At 41.3% G+C, this 13607-nt stretch overlaps 1 protein-coding gene across 12 annotated transcripts in view; it reads right to left on the bottom strand.

Moving 5' to 3' along the window:
• The window catches only part of Mtd (TLD domain-containing protein mustard), a 331444-nt gene that overhangs the window by 100641 nt on the left and 217196 nt on the right, over positions 1–13607 (bottom strand). For 9 of the 12 annotated variants that reach the window (XM_076803624.1, XM_076803622.1, XM_076803613.1 and 6 more), the window contains exons 2-3: positions 9697–9765; positions 7607–7713 (exon numbers count right to left, since the gene is read on the bottom strand). In XM_076803624.1, coding sequence (XP_076659739.1) covers positions 7607–7713; positions 9697–9765 — 176 coding nt within the window. The remainder of the gene's footprint in view (positions 1–7606; positions 7714–9696; positions 9766–13607) is intronic. The other 3 variants (XM_076803626.1, XM_076803623.1, XM_076803615.1) reach the window with 1 other exon arrangement.

Genomic DNA, 13607 nt, shown 5'->3' with positions numbered 1-13607 from the left:
CCAGAACACGCGGGATTGTTGTATCGCACTATATATGTACTATGTACTATGTATGTACAATAGTTCGAAACCCATTTTATGTAGCACACCGGTAGTCTGGGCTGCATGTAGCTCCGGATTAGCCGACAGGAAGTATACCAACTGAGCCTCCGTCCCGCAACCATTCAAACACGAAAGTCAAGCATTCATCGAAGTGGAGGATCGTGAACCGCGCGGGTAAACTCGAGGAGGAACAATGCCATACTTATACTCTATATAAAATTAAGAACAACTCCCGTATGATCGACAATTCAATCGTAGAAATCTTGAACCCTCAAATGGTACACTAGAATCTTCTTCTAAAATTCCGTAAAAGTTTAACGCGGTACCGCCAAATACTTTGAGATAGAACAGGACTACCAAATCCAAATGAAGCCCCCTCCCTATTGCTCATTTCCTACGCGGCTCCAAATACTTGTATCTCTTCCGAATCGTCTGGCTTTTATTCCGCGCATTATTCGCAACTGTATGCATCGCGGCGGCCATCTGTCACTGTCGTTGCGAATTTTTCGGAATCACCGGTCGCAATCCGAGTTAAAATTGCCTGACAGATTCCCCGATTATCATCGATCTCCCGGCACGGTTCTGCCTCGGTAATTAGATAAATTTCCACGGACAACCGGGAATTCGAGCGACCGTCATTTGGCAAATCCACGCCGCCCATTAAAGGCGCAAACGGGCGCATACTGCACGCTGCCTGCGTCACGGCTGCACACGCGAACACGCGTATCTGGGTTACATACTCGGACCCTCTGTTTAATAAAATGCCGTGGGACCACGCACCGCTTAAATTTTCGTGGCAATCTCCGCGCATACCGGGACAGATTAACGCTGATATCGCGTCCCCTAAATGGAATAATCCCGAATAGCACCGTACAGCCATAGGGCGTCCGCGCGTTTCATGTACAGGTTACGTCCGAGCGTCCACGTCCATTTCGGACATTCCGAGGGCGTTTGAAAGATGTTGAAATTCAACGATACCATAGCGTCTTAGGCATAAGGATTTAGGCGTAAGGGGCGGTTCTACCAAGGACAGAAGAACTCAGGCGGGGTCATAAAGTCGAGACCGTAGTCGGTTAGTCAGTCTGGTAGAAGCAGCTAGCCTGTGCAGGTCGCAACTTTTGAAATAGCTTTCACTTACACTATTTACATAAGGATTGAACACTCGATACGCGGAAACATTGTGCCGTTATTTATACCAACACCTTTATAATACTAATAAAGTATATACGGAATAAAGTGTAGTTTGCTGAATAACGTACTATTAAAGAACATATCCAACAAAAGACTTATCCATTTCTTAAGTCTTCTGGATGTTCTCAAGACATACATTTCGCATGTTCTATGCAGAGTGTCCCAAAAATGTACTTGCTTGTAAGGGGATTCCCGAGGTCATTTGGAGTAACTTTTTCCTTCGCGAAAATGCCCTCTGCGGCTTTGTTAGGGAGTTATCAATAAGGGTGTGCGAGAACCCGAAATATCGGGTCGGGTCGGGAACACAAAATTTTTCGGGGTTCGGGACGGGTACCCGAAAATGTCGAGATTCTCGAAAGTGTCGGGATTCCCGAAAAAGTCGGGATTCTCGGAATAATCGGGATTCCCTAAAGAATCGTGAATTCCGAAAATTCCGAGGACCCACTAACCATTTATATTCGTTTTAATATGAATACATTCATGATTTTGGATTTTTTTATTGTAGGTGTTTTCGGCAAATTATGTTATTTTACTTTTTACTTATTTAATTAATTATTATAAATTAATACAATTCGGAATATATGGAATTATTTATTGTAAATTGAAAGAATGCTGTCCATCACGAATTATTTTCAAGAGTGTCATATGTTATCTTCTCGAAATTTTCGGGAAACCCGATTTCCTAGGGGAATCTCGAAATTTTCGGGAACCCGACTCGACCCGACTCGACCCGAGTCGACCTTTTCCCGACTCGCCCTGACCATCAGGTTCTCGCACACCCCTAGTTATCAAGGAAAAACACGGACCAATCAGTGCACGGCTATAGCAGACGAATTCCGGTTCAGCCAATACTGTAGGAATATGTTAAACTCTTCTGTCTCGGGTGTGAGGTATCGGGTGAAATGTTTGGACACCGATTTCACTAAAATACTTTATTTTACTTCGACAACTCGACTCTCAAACGACAATCTTCAATATATCAACTCACTCGCTCGTGGCTCTCGCTCTACTGACGCTGTTCCGTTACGAAGAACGAAAGCGTTCCGCCGAAAAGCAAAACGCTATCGCCAATCGAGCGACATAGACGCGGATCGGCGTCTCGCGTAGAGAAGCGAAGCGCTCACGCGCACGTGCATCTCGCATTACACAGTCGCACTCACAAACATACATCATTCCTCTCAAGCAGCTATTCCAAACAATCATCTTGACTCACAATCAGTCACACTCACATCCCTACAATACCAACGCCAATGTCCACTGTAGCGTCCGTTCGTTCGTGTTTTTCGTTGATAACTCCTGAACAAAACCTCGGAGAGCATTTTTGTAAAGGAAAAAGTGACCTCAAATGACCTCAAGAATAACCCCTTTTAAGGAAGTACATCATTTTTGGGACATCCTGTATACATGTACAGGATGTCCTGGTATTGACGGTACAACCGTGGAGGGGGTGATTCTACGTATGAATTTTTTTCCTTTGAGTCTTTGTTTTCGATAAATTCGAGGTGAAAGACCCGTCGGGTTCGCGTGCTTTAGTAGTATATGCATGAAGTAGAATGGGTTGGTCATGATCAGACGCGTTGGACGGTTCCTACCAAATAACATGCGTATTCTCTGAATTTTCAAACTCGATTTTCTCGAAAACGAAGCTTCGGATGACAAAGTTTTATTCCATACTTTCGATTTATTTTCTTATGTAGAAACACCCCCTCCACGGTTGTACCATCAATACTGTAGGAATATTTTAACGAAACTCCTACGCCTTAGGTGTGGCGTATCGGGTGGAATAATTTAACACCGATTACGCTAAAGTCCTTTATTCTCTCTTAATAACTCGATACTTCGTAAACGCACTCGCTCGCGACTCTCGCTCTTCTGCCATAACATCCCTCGTATTCGTTTCTTTTATCTGAGGCCCACTTTCATTCTTCCTCTCTCGCACTCTAATTCTCTCTATCAGTCTCACATCCATTCGGAAAACCCAATCAGTCACGTACGCCAGGTGCTTGGCGCCCCTAAACACTTACTCCTTCACCCCTTTGGTCCAGACAGACTTCCTTTCACGCAGGACCCAAACACGTTGGCGCAACGATGTCGCATCCTCATTCTAAACAATCACTCTAACACAGTCACATTCACAACTCCACAATACCGGGACACCCTGTGTATACAGTGTGTCTCACGAGTTCTGTCCACTTAAATATTTTGGATATTTCAAATAATGCGAGAAAATGTTACTTACAAAAGTTATAGGGTTTAAGAAAGTACTTAATATGATATTCACGGTATTGTTGCAATTGGAGGGGTAAAGGAGATATAGAAGTAAACTTTGTTTTTTTAAATGGAATTGGCGTATTCTGAGTATAAAAGTACTAGAGTGTATTTGTCGTAAAACGTTTCTGAGATGTTTGACTGTTTTTATTCTATGACTTTCATTGGGGAACGTATTCGAGGATATGCTCACCAAACGACACAAAAGGATATGCTCCTATGCTTCATGAAAAACGATTCTGTAAAATCTCCCGAATGAGATAGTATATTTTTTGACAGCTTTATAAATATTTAAATATCACCCTCAGCTACTCTCGTTTCATTTTTCATGCAATTGCTAGCGCGGAGCTTCATTGTATGATAGCATAAATATATTATTAAATAAAATAATTTTAATACGAGATAAATACTCGTGAATGCAGGTAAAACTTTCCTGTATACTTTCATTCAACGAATTTAAAGTTTTGGAAGAATGAATGATCACAATGAATGAGAGCAGTTAAAAGTTAATGCTTCGAGCGCTATTTTTCTGGGATGTTTTGAAATTTATTTTAACAAAAGTAAGCGTCTCTGTCTTCGCTATCTCCGATAAGACGCGTCGATATTTTTATGAATTCGAATGGAACGAAAGCCACGGCGAATTGGAGATAATTCATCGGTCGTTGATTAATCGCGCATCGGGCTGCCAGAGCATAGAGCGTGAACGCAGTTAGCCAGCTACCTTATTAAAGCGAGCCGGCTTGTACTGACCTAATTACTCATTAAATCCCACTAATACGTGCAACACTGTCCTTCCTGTCACGATAAATCCCTGACCACAGTTTCCCGTAAGCGACTGATCTCGCGTCTTTCTACAGCCCTAGCTGATTAAATTCGGCTAGCAGTACATAATCTCTAAAATTCTGTTAGCAAACCTCGCGGAGTCAGGTCTGGGATCGATTGTTTATTCAAACTACAAATCCTCGTACAGAAATAGACAAATGGATCGACTAACCTCTTCTTTATTCATTTTAGCATGATCGCTATACTGCGGATTTTACGCATTTATAAGAAAAAATGGACAAGTGAAATACAAAACATGACATTACATGAGTTTAGGGATATCTTTACATTATAACTGACTCATTAAAACTTTTGAAAGAAGAAATACATACATTTTCGTGTAACTTTTATTCCTTACAATTATCTTAGAAAATTTTTATTTTACATAAAGACCCACACAGTCTAACGATCACAATTACTCCCGTCTTATTGCATTTACGTCTAAAGCGCGTCAGGTGAAATTAAAAATCATCTCTATCTCCTGGTCCATTCATAATAAATTTCGCAAGAAATAGTGTAGAATAAATAACAATAATCAGTAGAATTGTAATATCTAGAAGTAACAATTTTCCACGTCTGCTTCTAATTCGCTTCGTTCTGCGGAAAGTATCTTATCTTCTCTGCGTCAATCGATATATTTTATTTGGACAGTAAATCCCTCTATATTTACTTACGCGATAGCAAGACTGTTAACTATTGGACAATTTGAAACAGACTAAACAGTACGTTGACGCGTACGTTTTCCTCATTAATCATTTTTCTTTGCAAGTATTAATCGCCTACAAAATTCTATGTCGACAAACAGATGCAGTACGATCGAGGAAAACATTTAAAGTGGCGCCATATTCTAATATATGCGCAATAGAAATAAATTGAATCAATACGCAACTTAATAAGCAAAAGAACATAAAATCAATCCTATTCAAATCTTGTTTCCATCTTGTTTCCGGTCGTAAAGAATTTTTCTGTTCACCATTTATTATTTTACTAAGAGCAAGGCATTGGATAAATACCAAATATTAACCCTTAACGGACCAATGCCGCCATATAAGCGGCATGACACTTTTAATTACTGGGTCCAATGTCGCGTATATGGCAGCAAAAATCAAATTTAAATCATCTTGTTATCCTATTACTCTGAATATACAGGGTGAGCCACCAAACGTTAGCACCTCAAATATCTTTGTTGTTTCTAAAGATACGTAAAATATGGTAAGGACAAAGTTGAATGGTACAATGGGGCTGATACGATGCAAAAAAAATTTTGTTTTTATGTCATTTTTTTGGAGATATCAAGGTCACCTTGACTTTTTTAAATGGAACCACTCTTTTTTAAACACCTACAATGATAGTCCCTTTCATTAGGAATTCAGTGACTATAATTAGTCCAAGGTCAATCAAGGTCAAGAACAGAAAAAACATATCATTCCCGTGCAATTCTTGATGGAGCGATATGTGGAACGGATGAAATTTATGTCGGGCCAGAATTCGTATTACGCTACTTTGACTTATGCCTGCTTCCCGGGCAATTTTTCTCGTACTCACGTAAGGATTGACAGCTATAGCTGCTAAAATATTAATTTCATTGTCTTCGTTAGTCGGGGGATTCTTCCGTTTGTACTGTCTTGCATGTACACTTCCAGTACTTCGAAACAACCGGTACGTATTAGTGAAAGTATGTCTAGAAGGAGTGTTTCGCTCGGGGTACCTTTCTTCATAAAGTAGTCGGGCCTGCACTGCATTTTTTCTACATTCACAGTAAATTGTGATCATATCACACTTTTCAGTCATCGAATATAACATAGCGGAATCGCGTTTGGAAACATACTGATAGTAAATAAGAATGCTGAATAACATTGAAGGACCTTAGTATGTTTACTTTAACTACGACCATAGTATGTTTACTATTTCCTACAAGTCTCAACCGTGATAAACGTATTCTGCTTCCATATTTTAGTTTTATACGTTTTTTCTGTCCTTGACCTTTAATGACCTTGGACTAATTATAGTCACTGAATTCCTAATGAAAGGGACTATCATTGTAGGTGTTTAAAAAAGGGTGGTTCCATTTAAAAAAGTCAAGGTGACCTTGATATCTCCAAAAAAATGACATAAAAACAAAATTTTTTTTTGCATCGTGTCAGCCCCATTGTACCATTCAACTTTGTCCTTACCATATTTTACGTATCTTTAGAAACAACAAAGATATTTTAGGTGCTAACGTTTGGTGACTCACCCTGTATATTAATAAATTTTTACTAAAATATAAATATTTTCCTTTCTATACTCGACATAAAAATGTTGAGTCCACAGTTTCTCTTCGTATGAAAAATAGCTTGGACCTGGTGGGAAGTGTACTTGAAATACTTCTGGACCGTTAAGGGTTAATATCATTTTCTACCCATAATATTGTTTTTTAACAATACAGAGCTAATTCTTCTGATAAAAAAGAAATTATTTATCCAATACTTCCTGTACCTTTTGGAAGTTGATATAATTCCAGTGTAATCTATCCGACTTGAAGAAGATTGTCCAAGGATTGCGTTTCACACGGAAACCAAGTTGGCAAGATTGCACTCCATCCAATTCATAAATAAACACGTTCTACTTTAAAAAAAGGATGTTTCCTCGTATCCACGAAGATTGCATCTGCACATGCCACGAAAATGAATTCCTGCATCATCAAGACTTTCCTGGGAAAAATTTTGAAAAATCTCCCGCCGTCGTGGCTGTTGCGCGAGAGTCTCCTCTCGATCGAAGAATTGTTCGCGAAACGGATAAACGAGCTAGCAACGATCGAAGGGTAAAATGTATACACTGCAGTGGGCGTTATTTCGATTGATGAATGTATACACATCGTGTCTGAATTATAACACGTCGAGCAGAAGAATGGCGATCGGCCATCCGTTTCGCAGGAGAAGCTGATAGATCGCCGCGGCGCGGCGGGTTCGATCGATTTCTGATGCGCGAACCGGCGCGGTAAATTCCCGAACAAATGCCGTGATCGGCGTGACGCGCGCGAAACCATCGATCAGTCGCGGCGTTTGTGCCACTTTAAGGAAAGTAAGTCAATGCGATTCGCTCGAGTAAGGTTGCGGATCGTCGTCGTACGAACGCGAACACGGCTGGCATAGCGCCTGCTGCGATCGCGAGAGGCCTTCGTTCGATCGCGACCTACACGGCTGGGCCCGGCCGCCGCGCCGACGGTCGATCGAATTCTTTTCCTGCTCCGCGGAAAAGCTTCCGCGATTTATTCGAGACGCTCTCAAACGGGATTACTCACCTTTCGATAGCTTGTCGACGGACTCGAAGCGTCCTTCGACCTTGTTCCGCAACGAATCCAAGTCGAAAGGCGTCGTGAATCCGTGATCCACGCTGCGGCTCTTGCTCCTGCGAAAGAAAGCGGTCGATTAGTGACCGGCAGACGCTGATTCATTTTCTGTCGGCATCTTTCATCATCGACTGTTTAACGATAAATCTACTACCGCCGTCGCACAGTGGGACAAATGCCGATTCTAGATGGAACAGAATCGGGAATCGTTTTACGTTCTTGACAGTACTTCCGAACAAGCAGCTGAGATATGGAGGATTGGACGTATGTAAGCAGAGAGCTGAGGAGAAGAGACGAAGAAGTGCAACAGCAGAAGCGATATGAAAAGGTAGCACGGTCCAAATATTAATTAGCATCACCCCTTAAAATTTTAAATCGATCCTAAAATTAAATTTTTCAAAACATTCCTCGTTAAATTTAATTACTATACAGAAAAATTTAATTATGCAATAATTATTACCCTATTAACCCTTTGCACTCGAACCTATTTTATCTCCAAAACGAAACATTTCTTCCAACCTAGAATATCTCCGTTCTATATATTTTTTATACGTGTTACTCAAATTATGCAATTTACTCGTACAATACTGAAATGTTTGGTAATTTATTAAATACGAACAAATTTAATAATGTAAAAAATATTTTGAGTAATGATATAGCTATTCTTAGTGACGCCTTACAGTCGCCATTCGAGTGCTAAGGGTTAAAACTTACAAATGTCAATATAAAAAATTAAAAAAAAAATTTTTCAATAAAAAATGGAGGTCACCTTAAATGTTAAAATGTTTTTTTTTTATTTCATAATGTTGCAGCTGACGTTATGATGAATTGAACCATACATAAGATTATGATCGTGAGCCTACAGATAACGCTGTTATAGTTTTTGCACGCTTTTCCGGTTAAATATCCCACTGTGCGTCGGTGAAATTCTTTTCAGGAATCGGGCAAAATGAATTGGCGAGCATAACGGCGCGGCGTTTATCGGTTCTTTGGATCTGAATCGGTTCTTTTATTATTTGACACGCGCGAAAGCGGGATCGGCGAACCGCGTGAAGTCGTAATTTCGCAAGGCAGCGAACCGTGTGGGTCGCAAATGAACCCGCGAGACGGATCCGCGGGACGAATGGCCGACGCGGATATCGCGGCCACAATGGAACTTCCGTGAATGAAATTACCAGCCGGAAGAAAAAACGTATTTCATGAATGGGCCGGCGAACCAACCACCTGGCGCCGCAACAAGTCACGTTTCTTGCATCGTCGCCGAGAGTTTTCGAGTTTATTCCGTTCTACGCGGCAGTTCGCGGTATAAGCCGCGTTTACATTAGGCAACTTTTGGTCCGGCCATTAACAAGGGACACTATCCACATGTAACATGCCGGTTTTAATAAAATTTTAGTACGATATATAATAGTTTGTTGAAAAATATTCGACACGAATTTATTTTATCTGAAATTATGCATACCTAGGGGGTAAAAACAGCCCTCAAATATCTTTTTTAAATATCTAGGGAACTAGAGGATGCACGACAATAAAAAGTTTTTTGGATTGTGTGTTTCCAATCGATACATTTAGTCTCGTAAGAAAATTTAAGAAAAAGTTATTTGTTTAAACAATATTTAAGAAATAAAAAATTTTTGCAGATTTTCTTGTTAGTTGTTGATCAATCTGTATGTAAACAAGTATGTCTAGGCTATGGAACAAAATAGGGATACGCGTCTCTGGAATTGTTTGGTTTTCGTCTGATAAGTTTCTACAACAATTGAAATATAAAGTTGTGAAACGCAACCTTTAAAATTTTCTCCACGATTCTGACCAATTGCAATTTTTAAAAAAAATTTTTTTTACGTCAGCTAGGAAATTTCTAACATCTCGAAAAAATTAAAGTTGTTTGGTCCAAACTTAAAAATGTCTTTTTAAAAGTGGCCGAATATTACCGTGACAGACTGTACGTATTACGTTACCAGTCTGTTCTAAATATTTTTCGTTCGTCATCTTTCAGATATTTCTTCTTGCCGAGGGTAAACAGTTATTGTTCTACGTACCTGAAATAAGACGAAGTGAGGTTGTCGGTGGATCTTGAATGCGTGACATCCTGGGACATACGCCTGGACCTAGGATGCGACAAACAATCCAAAACAACAGCAGTGAGTACATGCATCTACGTGCAAAATAAAAGTAAACTTAATAATACGATATTAAATAATAAAGTCTCGTGTGTTCGGAGAAAAGTGAATTATTCACAGTTGTCTTGCTCGCCGAAAGAAACTTTAACTGACCCACTGAGATTTTTATCAACCAATTTCAACTTTCACAGAAAAATTATTTTGCAACAATATTTTTGGTTAAACTTTACCTTGGCAGTCCAGAATGCTGTACATCTTGACGAGAAAATGCCAAAAATTCAAGTTTTGTTATTGGGAATTCACTGGTTCAAAAGTTATGCGTGTTCAAAGATGAGCGATTCTAAGCGTTTTTGACAGGTAAGGCCGCCGTCATGTTAGTATGTACTCAGCATCGCGCGTCGTTTAATGAACAGAGCCGCCAGATGGCACCACAAGCACGCAGTGATGTTGATAACGTAGATTTGCAAGCGTAATCGGCCACACCGCCACACGAACCTAACTCTGACCAACCTGTTCATTGGATGATGTCCGAGTACATACATACCAATCTGGTGGCGCCCTTACTTGACAGAAACGCATAAAATAGCACAATTTTACACACGTATAACTTTTGAACCAGTGAATTCCTAACATTAAAACTTGGATTTCTGGTACTTTCTCGTCAAAATCTACAGGATTATACAAAAAAAGCTAAAAATGTCTGGGTTGCAAAGGTGAAGTTAACTAACCATAACTGTACAACAAGTTCGGAAAAATCCACTGACTTTAATTGTAGTCCCTTGACAGAATGACAATCGTAGTACTTTTCAATTCACTTTTCTCCGAACCGAAAATAATTCAACCAAAATAAAATGTAATTAATAAAAAGCAGTCAAATCAACGAGCTAGCTTCTCAACTGAAAAACGGTGAACAGTTGCTAGCGATTTTAAGGTAAGCACAACATTCTCTCAGGAAAACCATGCAATTAACACGCATCGATGCGGAGCTGGACATTCGGAAACGTTCTTCCGCATTGTACATATGTAATCGATAAAAGTATTTTCGTAAACAGAATTCCCTTGCCAGAATCTCGTTACTGCTTGCAAACATCGACACCACGGATTCCTAGGAAATGGATGTAAATGTTCGACCGAATGCAGATCCACGGTAACGAGCGAACTCGTCAGGATAGCTGGGCAATCGAATTAAAGCGACGGGACCAATTAGCGCCGGTTTGAATCTATATCGGCACAGATGCGCCGATTCAATTGCACGTGCGAAAATGTTTTAATCCTTTGTGGGCAAGCATTTTTAAAGGTACCGAATATATGTTTCTTGGAATACTAGATCGTACGGCAGGGATGGGCATTTTTGTCTCATTTGGGGCAAGATCGTCACCACTGTTACGTATGGAGACGTTCTCCACGTTCATTTCGATTAGAATTTCTAATCTCTTTTCTGAGAACGAAAAGCGTCCCAACAGGCCCCTTTTATTAACGAAAGATACTGTATGCCTTCTTTATATCAAAATCTCTAGACACTCCCTTCTGGCATCCGTTAATCAATATTCTGATAGGAAATAGCCCGGATAACCTTCATTAACCCCTTTCAACGAAAATCTAACTGAGGCCTGCTTTTCATTAAATCTTAAACAGAGTACCCCTTTCATTTTCAAGGTATATAAACCCGTTCAGTTTCATCCTCTTTGGTTCAGTTGAAAAGCGGTTCAGTCAAGATTCAGACGCGGTTCAGTACTCGTGCAGTCACGTCGCGTCAAGTCTAGTGAGATCGGGTTAAAGTCCCTTTCGAATCAATTCGTAACCTTATAGATTCCGTTAGTTCGGTATATATTCTATTTGGCATTCAACAATCGCTATCTAACCCCGCATTGCCAGTGCGTCAACACCGTGCATCATAGATAACAAATTCTCAAATTGTACATTCACTCGCGACACAAACAACGACATTTGTAATTATCTTAAATCAGAATATATTCGTCTTGTTTGTTAACTCGCGTAATCTACAACCCTTAATTATTGACCAATATCCTAATCTAATAATTGAACGTTCCCACACGATACAATCTTACCGCTCGGATTGTATCAATTAAATTATATATAAGTTACGAGGCTTACTAATCTTAAATTCAAATCAACGAAGATTTCTCCCACCTAGTGGCTCCCCGGTTCCGCATTGGGTGCTTCCACGAAAACTATACCATCCTAGCGGATCCCCGATTTCGCATTGGGTTCTTCCGTATCCTAGCAGCTCCCTGATTTTGCATCGGGTGCGTCTGTGAGTTTTCCACCTTCCTTTCATATCGGGTTCGCCGTGTGTCCAACCTAGTGACTGCCCGATTTCGCATTGGGTGCGTTCGCGAAGTTTCATCCTCCTCGTAGCTCCTCGGTTTCGCATCGGGTGTGTCTGCGTTTGACTCCAACCTCCCAGAGGTTCCCTGATTACGCATCAGGTGCGTCCTCGACGTCAACTATCCTAGCGGCTCCCCGATTTCGCATTGGGTGCATCCGCGTACCTAACTAACAAATTGAAACCATATTCCTGGGGTAACAACCCCTCGCCGGCCTCTCGCGTCGCTCGCAGCCCTGGCTCGTAACACCACCATAGCGCCCGCTGTCCCCTTCCAGTAAGCGCCGATACCGTGGGGCAATGAAGACACGAGACTCCAGCGAACGCGGCGTAGGTGCGCGCTGCATGAAAGAGAGATGGTGGGAGAAGCAGACCATTGAGGGGCCCCTACTGTGCCCATCGCTGTCATAGGCTAAACCAGAGCAGGGCACCTGGCGACCCATGGGCCGCACACTGTTTCTTTCCCCTGTTCCCAACGTCTACTAGCGTCTCCTACCCTTCGACTGGTATCCTATGAAAGAAATAACGTGCGGCCCGCGGGACCCAGTTCCCCGGCTCTGGAGATAAAGTCAAGCTAGGAGTGGTGCTGGAGAGTGGGAGAACCGGTAAACTAATGGTGGGGGTCGTGCAGCGACGGCGGGGAAAAAGTTGCCCGGCTCTGGGCTAAACCATCGAAAGAAGGCGTGGTTCGTTTTCCGCTAAGTCGCTTATGCCCGGGGAACCAAATTCTCTGGCTCTACCGTGGCTGTCGTACAGTGACCTGTTCAGTGTGTGAACACAATTCGTATTTGCAAGCGGAAAACAACATTTATGACGCCCTCTTCGCGTTGAAATTCATACAGTAGTTCTATTGTAAGTTGACAGATGTCTCGTTCAGAGTCACCAGATTGACTCTTATCTCCCCACTCTACCTTCCCCCTTTTAAGGCGCTATTCCCCCACGCGTCTGCCACCACCCAGTCACGTGATGCGTCTCGTGTCTGTCTCGCATGTGTCGCAATATCACGAGACTAACGCAGTACTGGCAGAGAGAGACTTTTTCCCCTCCATTACAGTCGATTCCCCTGATCTGGCGACTCTGGTCCCGCTAAAGTTATCGTCTTCCGTTTTACTATACATATAACCTATTCGGCACTACTTTAACTTATCTAGCAGTTGCTCAAACGACATTTCACGTATTCAAAGTAAAGACAGTAGGACCTCGATTATCTGAACAAAATAAAATAATTCATTATTTCAAATGATTATTTGTTATTTTATTTCAAGTTAAATGTGCTCAAAACTCGGTTGCAATATATCGAACCAACACGACTGAATGTTCGACTCGACACAGAACGTAAAGCCACTTCTACATTAAAGCAACAGCCACAGAAAGTCGGTCGATGTTGCTTCAGTGTGGTCGTGGCTTAAGAATGTCACTCTGTAAGAAGGCAAGGTTCAGGCACGTCGAAACTCGTGCCAGCATACCGGCGCAAAATGAAATT

The sequence above is a fragment of the Halictus rubicundus genome, chromosome 18 (genome assembly GCF_050948215.1).
Source record: "Halictus rubicundus isolate RS-2024b chromosome 18, iyHalRubi1_principal, whole genome shotgun sequence".
Classification (NCBI taxonomy): domain Eukaryota; kingdom Metazoa; phylum Arthropoda; class Insecta; order Hymenoptera; family Halictidae; genus Halictus; species Halictus rubicundus.
This window is presented reverse-complemented; position numbering and strand designations above follow the sequence as displayed.